General features: G+C 39.2%; 1 protein-coding gene across 1 annotated transcript; it reads right to left on the bottom strand.

Annotated features, from left to right (window-relative positions):
- Window positions 1-9,039: 9,039 nt before the first annotated feature.
- Window positions 9,040-12,004, bottom strand: adra2a (adrenoceptor alpha 2A). Its single transcript, XM_079889735.1, has 2 exons — window positions 11,687-12,004; window positions 9,040-11,426 (listed from the first exon to the last, which is right to left on the bottom strand). Exon 2 carries the CDS (start codon window positions 11,309-11,311, stop codon window positions 10,154-10,156), a length of 1,158 nt encoding a protein of 385 aa, XP_079745861.1. The 5' UTR covers window positions 11,312-11,426; window positions 11,687-12,004; the 3' UTR covers window positions 9,040-10,153.
- Window positions 12,005-12,331: the final 327 nt, after the last annotated feature.

Below are 12,331 nucleotides of genomic sequence, written 5' to 3'. Positions count from 1 at the left end.
ATATGGCCTATTCTGGTTTAATTTGGAATGTAACCTTTAAAACGGCTGTATGTGTATGTATCTTTCTTATTATTTGCCAATGCATTATGTTAAGTGTTCTGTTTAAACGTCGAATTGCAGATAACTTAATGATCGCTTTAGGACACTCCTACTGGCTGTGATGGTTCTTAAATGTCTTCTCACCCACACCCAAGAAAATGTTTATATAGCATATTGCCAAATTTTAGAAGAGTCTCTTTGATAATTCTGCCCAATTGGATGGGAGCTGTAACCAGTGTGCATGAGGTGTCGACCCAAAGATGGGTAAGATTCTCCGGTGGCCAGAGGAGGACAACCTAAGCCAGGGCTTCACCGCCACTAGGCACCTGCCCGATAGAGAAGGGAGGATTAATCTGTGAGAAAGGAGTGGATGTGATGCTTCTTTTGGGCCAAGAGCATCAGAGAGGGGACTGTAAGAAATTGTAGTCTGCCTCGACCCAGATTCCACTCCAAAATATATTTTAGAATGAGCTCATCCCCAAAATGGCTTAATTATCATAGAGATGAAAGAAAGTCAAGTTATATTGTTTCTTCACCATTTGGGTTGATCACATCCTGAACAAATGGTAGTCAATTGTAGAATGGGACTGGGTGTGGGACACAGAGAACCTTCTCAGACAATGGGGTGTCACAACTTCATTAACATAAAGACCACAGCTGTTGCAACAAGAGCAACTTAATTTACATTAAGAACATAAAAGGTTTAAGATTTGGATGTTCTGGGTTCATTCTTTATGCCGGTGAACCCAAGGTGCTTCATGTACCCTGCCACTGCTATGCTGTAATAAACTTCATTTTTAAGATCTTCGACGTCCACATAATGTTTTCTTACCAGGCGGGTCTTTGTGAAAGGTCAATCTTTGTGGACTCAGCAGGACTGGATAGTTTTCTCCAGGTATACAGATCTCTTTGAGAGGAGTACAGCTACAGACATTTTTCATATATTGGAAAACATCCAAATCACAGGAAGAAACTTTAGATGAATTTTATTCAGTAGCTTTAGTTTGTCTCGTTAAAACTAAAAGAGTATTTTTCCACTGCTTGTGTTCCCTCAGTGAGTCAATGTTTGCCTCAATTTCCAATTTGTTCTGTTTTAATATTGACAAGTATGTACTCACACACATGCACGTACGTTCTAACACAAACATGAATGCTCTGTCTGGTAGGTCTTCAAATTTCAGCATCAAATTTCCACTTATCAAAACAGCCACAAGGGAAAAGGGCAACAGATGCAAAGAGGAAACCGTCCGAAACACTGGCTACTGATTCCCAGCGGACCCTGTGTGAACAGACTACCGGAGGAGCCTGCTTTCACTCCATGCTGATTTGTTCACCGCAGGAACTACTTACTGTTTAAGTGTCTCATGACATTTGTGGCCCCCCTCGTCCTCACCGACCCAAACATCTTCATAATGGCATGAAGCTATCTGACCTCTTGGGCCATTTTCAGTTCATGTGACAGAAATCATAGACATTCTCTAGGGACTAGCCTATAACTTTATCATGCTGATTTAGTAGAACATCAAGGTCAAATGCTGCTTTTGCATCTCATCTCACAAGCTTTCCTCAGTTCAAAGTGACAACTAGTATTTTTTCAATTACATTGTTGTTGAATGAAAGTAAAACATCCCCAGACGAAACTTTTACTGCTCAGAGATTTTTGCGCTTTCATAGCTGAGGTGACTTAAAGGTCCTCTATGTAATTTTTTTTTTGACTGTACTAAAGCATAAAATTACCATTGTTTGCAGAGAGTTTTCAAATACTTGTTTTACAGAAAAACAATGCTAAAGCCAGTTATTCTACTCTGAAATGTGCTTCCGTGTCGGAATGTCTGCCCAATGTTTACCCAATCTGAATATTTACCCAATAATATCTCGACACCCCTGGTTGACATTTGGCAGAAAACAGCATATTGCAGCTATGGAAGCCAGCAAATGAACTGGGTCAGAGATTGCAGATTCTACCTAACCTAAAAAAGCCTCAGCATCCATCTGAAAAGCTCTATGATCAGAAGCATATTAAATATTGGAGATGAGCTGGAGACAGCTTAAAGCCCAGCAAGACTTTTTTTGGTTTCCATTGTCAATTCCTGTTGCGTGTCCTCAATCTGGCAACCAGCAAGAGCATCAAGTCTGAGGAGGAGGGGTGGGAGAAACAACCCAGACAGCATGGTAACATTGATTCAATGTTGAGTTTTGATCCAAACCATCATTTTGGTTGACATCAAAATTTCAATGTTTAAAGTGTGTTGGATCAGCATTGAAATTTTGATGAAAGGGAACAGCACACATGGGTGAAGACAGTGACATTGAACTAACAGTGAGTCTTAGTTTATGAGCAGAATATCTTGCAGACATGTATCTGTGCAAAACACTACTGGTTGTTTCCCAATCAGTGGGGCGTTTCAGTTCATGATGGGCACTTTCAATGGTGTTACCTCATTTGCTCTAATACACTGGGGGTTTGGTTTAGGGGTGGGCCCTCATGATTTTAGCAAGTCTTTTGAAAAATGGTTGAAAAACACCAATTGTAGTTTGAAAATTGGCACTAATTGGTATACGCCCATTTTGGTTTTGCATGTGGGCTTCTTTAATTGATGCTTCCTTATTAGAAAGAAAACACAAGGTGCATCCTATACGGAAGTCTTGTGTGTTTGATGTGCATGAACTCTCTGAGTTTCAAACAATGGTGCATATAATGTATTTCTGTTTTTAGCATGCTTTTTACTTGCATTTTATTTATTGTTACTAAATCTACTAACATACATTAATTTTCAAAGTAAGTAAAGTGTTGAAATAATAAGCACAATAACAAAAAAAACATCTTGTGTTTATTAAGAAAGTGACTGACATGGCTATTTTGTGATATTTAAAGAGATTAAGGTCTACATAAGGTGAATCTGCAGCTTCAAAGGGATAGTTCAGCCCGAAATGAAAATTCTGTCATCATTTATTCACCCTCAAGTTGTTCCAAACCTGTATGAATTTCTTTCTTCTGCTGCACACAAAAGAAGATAGAGTGAAGAATGTTGGCATCCAGACAGTTGATGGTAGCCATTGACTTCAATGGTATTTATTTTCTAATATGGAAATCAATGGCCACCATCAAGTCAAGTCAAGTCAAGTTTATTTATATAGCGCTTTTCACAACATAGGTTGTATCAAAGCAGCTTCACAGTAATAAATTAAAACAATACATCAATGTTTGTTTCTAGTGGAACGTCCACGTTTGGTAATGCTGATCAATGGTATCGTTGATTGATTAATTCAATTAAATATCCCCAAATATCCCCAACTGAGCAAGCCAAAGGCAACAGTGGCAAGGAACCGAAAAACTCCATCAGGTGACCTAATGGAGAAAAAAAAACCTTGGGAGAACCCGGGCTCAGTCGGGGGCCAGTTCTCCTCTGGCGTTTATGAACTATGAACTAGAGACCGGATTTAACTGTAAGATTAAAAGTATTATATAAATGCCTGGCTGAAGAGATGCGTCTTTAATCTAGTTTTAAACTGGGAGAGCGAGTCTGAGCAACGAACAGTATCAGGAAGACTATTCCAGAGTTTTGGAGCTAAATGTGAAAATGCTCTCCCTCCTTTGGTGGATCTGGATATCCTAGGTATGACCAAAAGCCTCAAATTTAGTGATCTTAAAGAGCGCGATGGATTATAGGGCGATAGAAGATCGGTTAAATAGACTGGAGCTAAGCCGTTTAGGGCTTTATAAGTCAGTAGCAATACCTTGTAATTAATACGTGACTTTATAGGTAACCAATGTAGAGATGATAAAATTGGTGTTATATGATCATATTTTCTTGATCTAGTAAGAACTCTAGCGGCGGCATTTTGGACTAACTGTAGCTTGTTTATTGAGGATGCAGGACAACCAGCTAATAAAGCATTACAGTAATCTAGTCTCGAGGTCATGAATGCATGAACTAACTTTTCTGCATCAGAAACAGATAGCATATTACGTAGCTTAGCAATGTTTCTAAGGTGGAAAAAGGCTGTTTTTGTAACATATGAAAACACCATCAACTTTCTGGTTACCAACATTCTTCAAAATATCTTCTTTTATGTTCAACAGAAGAAAGAAACTCATACAGGTTTGGAACAACTTGAGGGTGAGTAAATGATGACAGAATTTTCATTTCGGGCTGAACCATCCCTTTAAAGAAATTTTCATAGAAAAAACCTATAAGCGTTGATATTTGGTTGAAATCTCAACATTGCTTCACCATTAACTGAGGCTGCAAGAGTGATGCAAAAACAACATCACTTTGTAATGTTGAAGCAATATTAACACCATTGATTTGTGGTTGAAATCTGAACATTATTTCAATATTAACCGAGGGTGCAAAAGTGACGTTGAAACAACATCACTTTGTAATGTTGAAGCCCTGTGTACACAGCCGGCTGTGATGCAAATGTCTCTTAACCGTACATACAATCGTGTATCTTAAAATTGCACTGTCAGCTTATTTGCATAATGGGAATAGTGCACTAAAACAAAACTAAGAGCAAGTAAACTGTGAGAAAGACGTTGTTAGCGTATTCCCTCCTTTGACTTCCGATTACTGATGTTTTGCCAAATTTATGCATGATTTAAGACATTGTTGACAACACTAGACTACTAGAAGACACGTGTAAGATTACCGGTGTCTAAAAAATGTCGAGAAACTGAAAGACTCTCCATTGCTCATATAACCTCATTGGTGGACATTTTAGATTGATTTGGGATTTTCTTTCCATGGGATCACTCTCAAACTTTGCACACTGGATTGAAAAATAATGGAGCCCATCAGCATTCATCTCATGTTGTTTGTGTCCCCGCAGGCTAATTTATAAACCACATTCTGCAATTAAGCACTCGTAGCGCTGCATTTCTGCCATTTGTTTTTCCTCAAATGCACTCCGCATGGCTGTGTTTAAAACACATACGCGATGACTCCTGGTACACAGCTGTTTTTCAGTGGCTTTAAGTGTATTGCTCATTTTACAAACATAAATTGATTTCCCACAGGGTGGATCGTGAGGGGAAAGTAGGGTCTAGGAAACACGCCGGATGGGGCAAACAAATTCCTCTATTCCGCTCCCTCCCACTTCCCATCGCACTCTTTAATAAGATGTCTTCCTTTTTGTTTGCCTGCTGTAAAAAAGAGAGAAGCAGCTATTGATCAACAGCGTTGCATGAAGAACACACAGTGGGGTCTCTGTAGAAAGCACTCAGCCTCTCTTTAAGCTTGACCTTTGAGGCTTCCCAACTTTCTGGCGCCGATTAAAAGTGCCACTAACACGAATCTACTGCACCTCCACTCACACAGATAGACAGCCACAAGCCAAGTCTAAAAGTTTCAAAATGAGACAGCATCTGGAGTCATTCGGTGCAGTCGTCTGTGTCGATGAGGCAGCGTTCGGTACAAATAAAGTTTATCATGCAGTGCAACATATGCCAGATCTCGTAACGCTTGTTTTCTCAGTCATTTTATCTAGACTGCCTCCTGTTTAAGCTTGGATTGTCCTGAGAGGCCCAAGGCTTTAAGTTCATTATTGTAAATGAGATTTTTGTTTGTTTTCAAAAACAATGGTAATCAATACAACATCACAAATGCTTATTTTGAACCCAGAACAATCATTTAATTATGTACTTTTGGCCCATTTCAAACTCATAATATGAGAAGTCAGGAGAAGCCAACATTTAAAATGTAAAATAAGTTAATAATACTACAAACAGACCTGTAAGATAATGAATAATAATAATGATCATTCATATTTAATATAAGTAAGGGATAGTGTAGCCCTGTATCAGGGTCTTGTATCACTCCGAAGGGGTTTATTCTGCGATAACAGCCGGCTGGATGTACATTATCCCGCTTATTACACGGCTACATGCCACATAAGTAATTAGACATGAAATATTGACTTGAGTTGAAATATTTTGTTAGCTCTTTAAACGCAAAGCTTCCGTAAAGAATTCAGTGTCTAGCAAGCGACAAGTTCAAATTAGACGGAAATTTAAGCGATCCGATACAGTCATACCGCTTATTACATGGCATTTCACCACATAAATAATTATGGGTATAAGATTAAACTCTTTTACCTGTTTGTTATCTTATAATCCATTACAGTGTACAAAACAATCGTCGTGAAATGGCAGCAGATGCGTATAAACAAGAGAGCGAGTCTGTGATACCCGGATGATAAAATAACTGTCCACGAAATATTGATTTGAGTTTTAATATTAGCTCACCAAACACAAAACTTCCATGAAGAAAAAACGTTCCTAGCAAGCATATAGCGCGACTTCAGTTACCCGGATGAGCCTGTGTTATCATTTTTTACTGGTTGTTTTCGGGGAATAACACCACTGAATGGTGCGATTGACCAATCAGAATCAAGTATTCCACAGAGCCGTGTAATAATAACAAGTAATATTTATCATTATTATTATTCTCTTCATTTTTATTTAGTCAGCATGATTATCATTAAAGTCCCCCAATAATTGTATCCCTTAAAACTAATCTTTGATCACCAAAATTACATTTAAACGTTTTTTTTTCCTGTAACAAAAATTTCTTCATGCCTTAAAATAGCTTGAATTAATAATGATCTTCTCAGTATCATAAGAAACGCTTTGAACAACTCAAAGGTATATAGTTCATCATAACATCAAATACATACAAACAAATGCTATATTTCTAAATCTACCTGATTTTTCATATCAACAGAAAAATATACCAGGATAACCTCTTGAGACTCGCCGCTTCAGAGCGGTCATAGTTAATGATATGCTAAAGCCCGCCAGCATGTTGACCTGATTGGTTACAAGGTAGTTTGTGACGTCAGAAACACCAGCGATTTCAAACCGTTTTAAAACTTTGGTCTTTGGTTCGCTGGTGTTTTAAAGAGAAAATACCCAGCAATGGTGTTGACTGATGAATTTGCACATTGTTTGTGTTAAAGCATATTAAAAACACCACATAGATAAACAATAAAAACTTGATTTTTACCACAGGGTTTTTTTTTTATCATAAATTAAATAAAAAATTAAGAGAATAACAATAATGATGAAAAATATTATTATTGTTATATAATTGATAAAATGTTGCTATAATACTTTTTTGAATGTTTTTTTATTTAAATATTGTATTGTTATCATTATTATGTTAATTTTAATTTACTACTATATATAATAGTAATCATTCTAATAATGATCGTCTTTTTTTTATTTTATTTTTATTAACAGCCATGAAATTAGCATGAAAATTATTTCAAAGACGTAACCAATTCGAAGGGTGTCTTTGTCAATCAGCTGAAAAAACCTGCCAGCGGTTGTTCTCACAGTCATTTCCCCTCACGAATTTGACCAATATCTCCTCTCTCTGCACTTCTCATTCACACTTTGAAGTGAACATCGTCACTTCAAATTACAAAACAATCCCCTGCTGCACTCCCACTGAATGTCCCTCAGCGTGTGCCCATGCATCTCTCCGATCTCCCACTCACACTTCAGGACGGCCAGTTTTTCCACGCAGTCTTTCCCTAGATCCTCGTGTATCTTAAATGCAGTGCTGGTATAATGCGCTGCCATATCTTTAAAGTTGCCAATTAATGCGTTTATGTCAGTTCGTAAAAGGGCACGGAAAACGCTACAGCTCCGTGTTATAAAAACCTTATTTTAAACTTCGTATTATGACCCCGCTGTCTCTGACGGTTTAACGATGATTATAGATGAGATTAAATTATCATGATCCATCATAATTATGAAGGTCTCGGCACATTCTCTCTCGCTCCGGCATAGGCTATAAATGTATATTGCTGCCACTGGGGAACTTTAACCGCAGGCAGTGTCTTACACTGAATATGCAATTCCTACATGCAGAGCAAAGAGGGACGTTTCTGAGGTAAACGCCGGTCAAGTGATCCGTTAAAGTCAAACTGAACTGAGAAACGGGCAGAATAATAGAGTATGACGAGATAATCGCTGACGGATAACATTTTCCTTTTTGTTCAGTACCTGTGAAAGTCGAGGGGTTTGCGCAGTTGCATATCATTTTCAGAAAACGTCGAAGGTTCAGAATAAAGACCGTTGAAGGAATACTTTCTCGAACACGCGCGAATGAATTAATAACAAGCACCGTGATTGGTCAATTTCCATGTCAATCAAACCGTGGTTGTTTTTAATTGGGCGGGTCTTGGCCAGAATAATCTGCAGTGCAGTTGACAGCTACTATCTGTTTCGAAGCTGTAAATAAAACTTGTAGTAGTTTATTTTACAAGAACAAAATACTATTTATGGTAACACTTTATTTTACAGTGTCCTTGTTACATATGTTACATGTACTTACTATAGTAAAAACAGTTAATTATGCATTATTGCATTTAGCAACTAACCCTAAACCTAATCCTACCCTAACCCTATAGTAGTTAATTAATATTACACTGTACTTAAATATATCATTACACTGTAACAATGACACCTTAAAATAAAGTGTGACCCTTTTTTCTACTTCTAATTCTATGTTTTTGATTCTTCGTAATAATGGAAATTTACTAGCAATTTCTGTAAATAAATAAATAAATAAAACGCCTTAAATTAAGTACAATCAACTTGGATGTTTAAGTCATTTCAACTTAAATTACAATAAACTGACTTAAAAATGAGTTGCAAGTTGAAAATTGTTTAACTTATTTTGATGAGTTAAAGCAATGTAAAAACACATTGTCATAACTTATTGATCATATCATTCTTAGTTTTCATGAGTGAAAACTGTTTCTGCACCCTTTCTTTCAGTGGAAACAGCATGTATTTTAATATTGATCCCCAAAATCATTTCTGTAAACAATTCTGCTTCTGTGAGGATACTTTAAACTCTTTCAGCTCTTTTGAGTCAAACTTGTATTATATCTCAGAAGTGAAGCTTTTCACGCCATATTTTGCTTTTCATAAGACATAATTTGCCTTTCTAGAATAACAACAGACAAAACAAACAAAAAAAAAATGTTCTGTACTTTTTATTTTTTCAGTGTTTTCTCTCTTTGTCAGAGTGTGTGTGCAAATACATTTTTTTTTAGATCTCAATGATAAAGCACATTGAGAGCACAACCAGGACCACCGGAAAACAGCCAAAACATATGGAAGTGAGTCATACATCACGACTAGGTTTTTCAGATATGGCAGTAATGCACAGTGACGGGTAGTTTGTCGATGTCATTCCAAGACCTTTGTTCTGAACCATTGTACTCGTTCACAAAGCAATTGGACTGGACACTCACTCCATCTCACTCCAACTGGATCTCTCTTGTCTCTCAAGAAAACAGAAAACACACGAGAGGTCTGACCTCACCTTGACCTGGAGAAGCTCTGTGTCAGTCATTCGATATCTTGCTGAATATTCAACTTTGTTTTGTTGTGCGTCTCTACAAATTCGGCCAGCTAAACCAACATCCTGTTTGACACACAGTCTGTAACTAACGCTGTAATTAATTTGTGTTGTGGCACTAAATATCCATCCGTTATATCTAGGGTGACATATATAATCTACATCAGAAGCAAAATAAATTTGTTTTGACACCGGCCTGTCAGGTTCCAGTCAGACGAGCTCAACATCTTTTTGCTCAATGGTCCACAGCAAGATTTGAAATGAACCGTTACTGGCAGGGATTGAAAAAAAAATGTAAAAAAAAGGACAATCTGTCCACCGAACAATATCAACACCGTCACTATTAATTATACAACATTTCAGGGAGATAAACAGGCCCTGCGAGAAGACATCGACATGCACGTTGTGGCGTAGTTGGACAGATTTGCAGTTCTGACTCCTTTGGCACTTTTTTTTTAAAAATAGTTTTTCACATTCAGCGTGGTTTGATGCATAAATATCCCTCCACGTCGGCAGTAGATAAAATATCACAGTTACGAAACTTCACCTCACATCAAGAACGACACAATACACTTCTGAAATGGACGAATCCACCACATATTGTGCTGTATTTGCATAACCATGCATTTGTACAAAGCATGTGAGTCTCTCTCTCCCCCCCCCCCACTTCGGCCTTGTTGTACAGTGACACACAACATGTTGGCTTACATTTGATCAAGGAAATGCAGGCCAATTTACACCATTCTCCTGTTATCTCTCCGGCAGAGGATCTTCTTGAAGGATCTCCGGAAGTCGTTATTGAAGATGGTGTATATGATGGGATTGAGGGAGCTGTTGCAGTAGCCGAACCAGAAGAAGAACTTGAAAAGCGTCAGGGGAACGCAGCAGTCGCATAACGCCATCAGCGTGTAGGTGAAGAAGAACGGGAACCAGCAGATGACGAACACGCCTATGACCACGGCCAGGACAAACGTGAAGCGCTTTTCCCGGTTCTGACGGCCCTTCCACAGGCTGGTCTTGACGGACTGGCAGGCCTCAAGTTTTTCGGCGTCTCCCGGTTTGATTTGGCTCAGCTTGGTCTTTCCCTTCGAGCTCTTCTTCTTGAGGGAGCACGGATTGGAGACCTTGTGGTCCGAGGAGGACGATTCCTCCATGTCCACGCCGTTTAACTCGCCCTTGTCGTCCGGATCAGCGTTCGGAGCCCCGTTGAGCTTCTCATGAGGGTCGATGTCCTTCTTCCCCGCTTCCTTTTTCCTCCGGTCCCCAGGAGGCGCTCTGGTTCTCTTCTTGGCGATCTGGTAGATCCGGACGTACACGAGGACCATGATGATGCAGGGCAGGAAAAACGACCCGATGGAAGAGGAAATAATGTACCATTTTTCTTTGTTGATCTCACAGATGTTCCCCTCTTTCTTCTCTATGGTTATGAGGGGCGGGAAGGAGATCACGGCGGCGATGACCCAAACGATAAAAACGATGCGTTTGATTCGTTGCGGCGTGCGCTTGAGGTTGTACTCGATGGCTTGCGTGATCGACCAGTACCTGTCCAGGCTGATGGCGCACAGGTGAGTGATGGAGGCCGTGCAGAAGAGGACGTCCAAGGCCAGGTAGATTTCGCACCACACCTGTCCAAAGACCCAGGAGCCCATCAGCTCATTCGCCAGCGAGAACGGCATCACCAGAGTGGCCACCAGTATGTCGGCGGAGGCCAGCGAGACCAGGAACAGGTTCTGGGGAGCCCGGAGAGCTCGGCTCGTGAACACGGCGATGATCACCAGCACGTTCCCGAAGACGATGAGGAGGATGAGGAGCCCCACCAGAACGCTCAAAGGAAGGGCCACTAGCAGGGTGTACGACTGTTCTGTCCCATTGGTCGCATTGTCACACCCCATTGCTGAGAATCACTATCTCTTCCTCTCACAACTGAAATTATGTATTCAGTTGATGGCACTTCATTTTTTTCTGTGTTATTGAAGGCAAAAGTGACATTTTTGGTCACTTTGACATCTAAAAAAATAAGGAGAAAAATTGTATTATTCAAATAAATAAGGTGAAATGTATTTTTCACACACTTTTTTTTCAAGTAAATAAAGTGAAATGTATTTAATAAGGATTTTTTTTTCCTTTTTAAAATGATTTAACTCTTTTAATTGCTTATTAAATACATTTCGCCTTACTTATTTGAAGAAAAAAAAATGTATGTATGTGTTCTCATACTTTACCATATTATTATAACAGAAAAAAAGTAAGGCAGGAATGGACCTTACCTTAGTGGGGGAGAGAAAAGCCTGATACGACACAAACTTCTTAAGCCATCCAAGAAATCTTCCTCAGAGTGTAACTTCTCTTTTTAAAGTCGCTCGGTGCGACAAAAACGGCATGATTAATTCCTCGCATCTCTTCGGTGGAGCGTGTGAAGAGCGCGCTTCATCATCAGCGCTCAACTCAGCTGTGCGCGCGCAGGATCTTAATCGTGTTAGCTGTGTGTGTGTGAGAGAGAGTCTGGCTCGTGTTAGCTGTGTGTGTGTGAGAGAGAGAGAGAGATTGAGAGAGAGACTTGCACTGCCACTGAAGAGCGAGTGAGTGCGCGCGCTCGCTCGCGTTCTAAACGACTTTCCCTCAGCTGTCCTTGAGCCACGCCCTCTTTCTCGTACCGTTGCTTAGCAGCAGCCGCCAGAAACATTCAAACCCATTAAAACAATTTTTATACGTGCCTGACTGGTTTAAATCAATTAAACCATTTGTCTGTTTTAGTGATAAGAGAGAATCGACTAAGTGCTTGTGTATTGGTGATGCATAATCATCAACTCGATGAACAACGTGCAAACACTAAATAGGCCTACACATACTTTTAAAATATTGTTATATAACTCACTTATGCAGTAGTTTATGATCATTAAGTAGTTTTATAG

Source organism: Squalius cephalus, assembly GCF_949319135.1.
Source record: "Squalius cephalus genome assembly, chromosome: 13".
NCBI lineage: Eukaryota > Metazoa > Chordata > Actinopteri > Cypriniformes > Leuciscidae > Squalius > Squalius cephalus.
This window is presented reverse-complemented; position numbering and strand designations above follow the sequence as displayed.

Coding starts and splice junctions, on each gene's coding strand:
- adra2a (XM_079889735.1), bottom strand. CDS start 11,311: ATGGGGTGTGACAATGCGACCAATGGGACAGAACAGTCGTACACCCTG.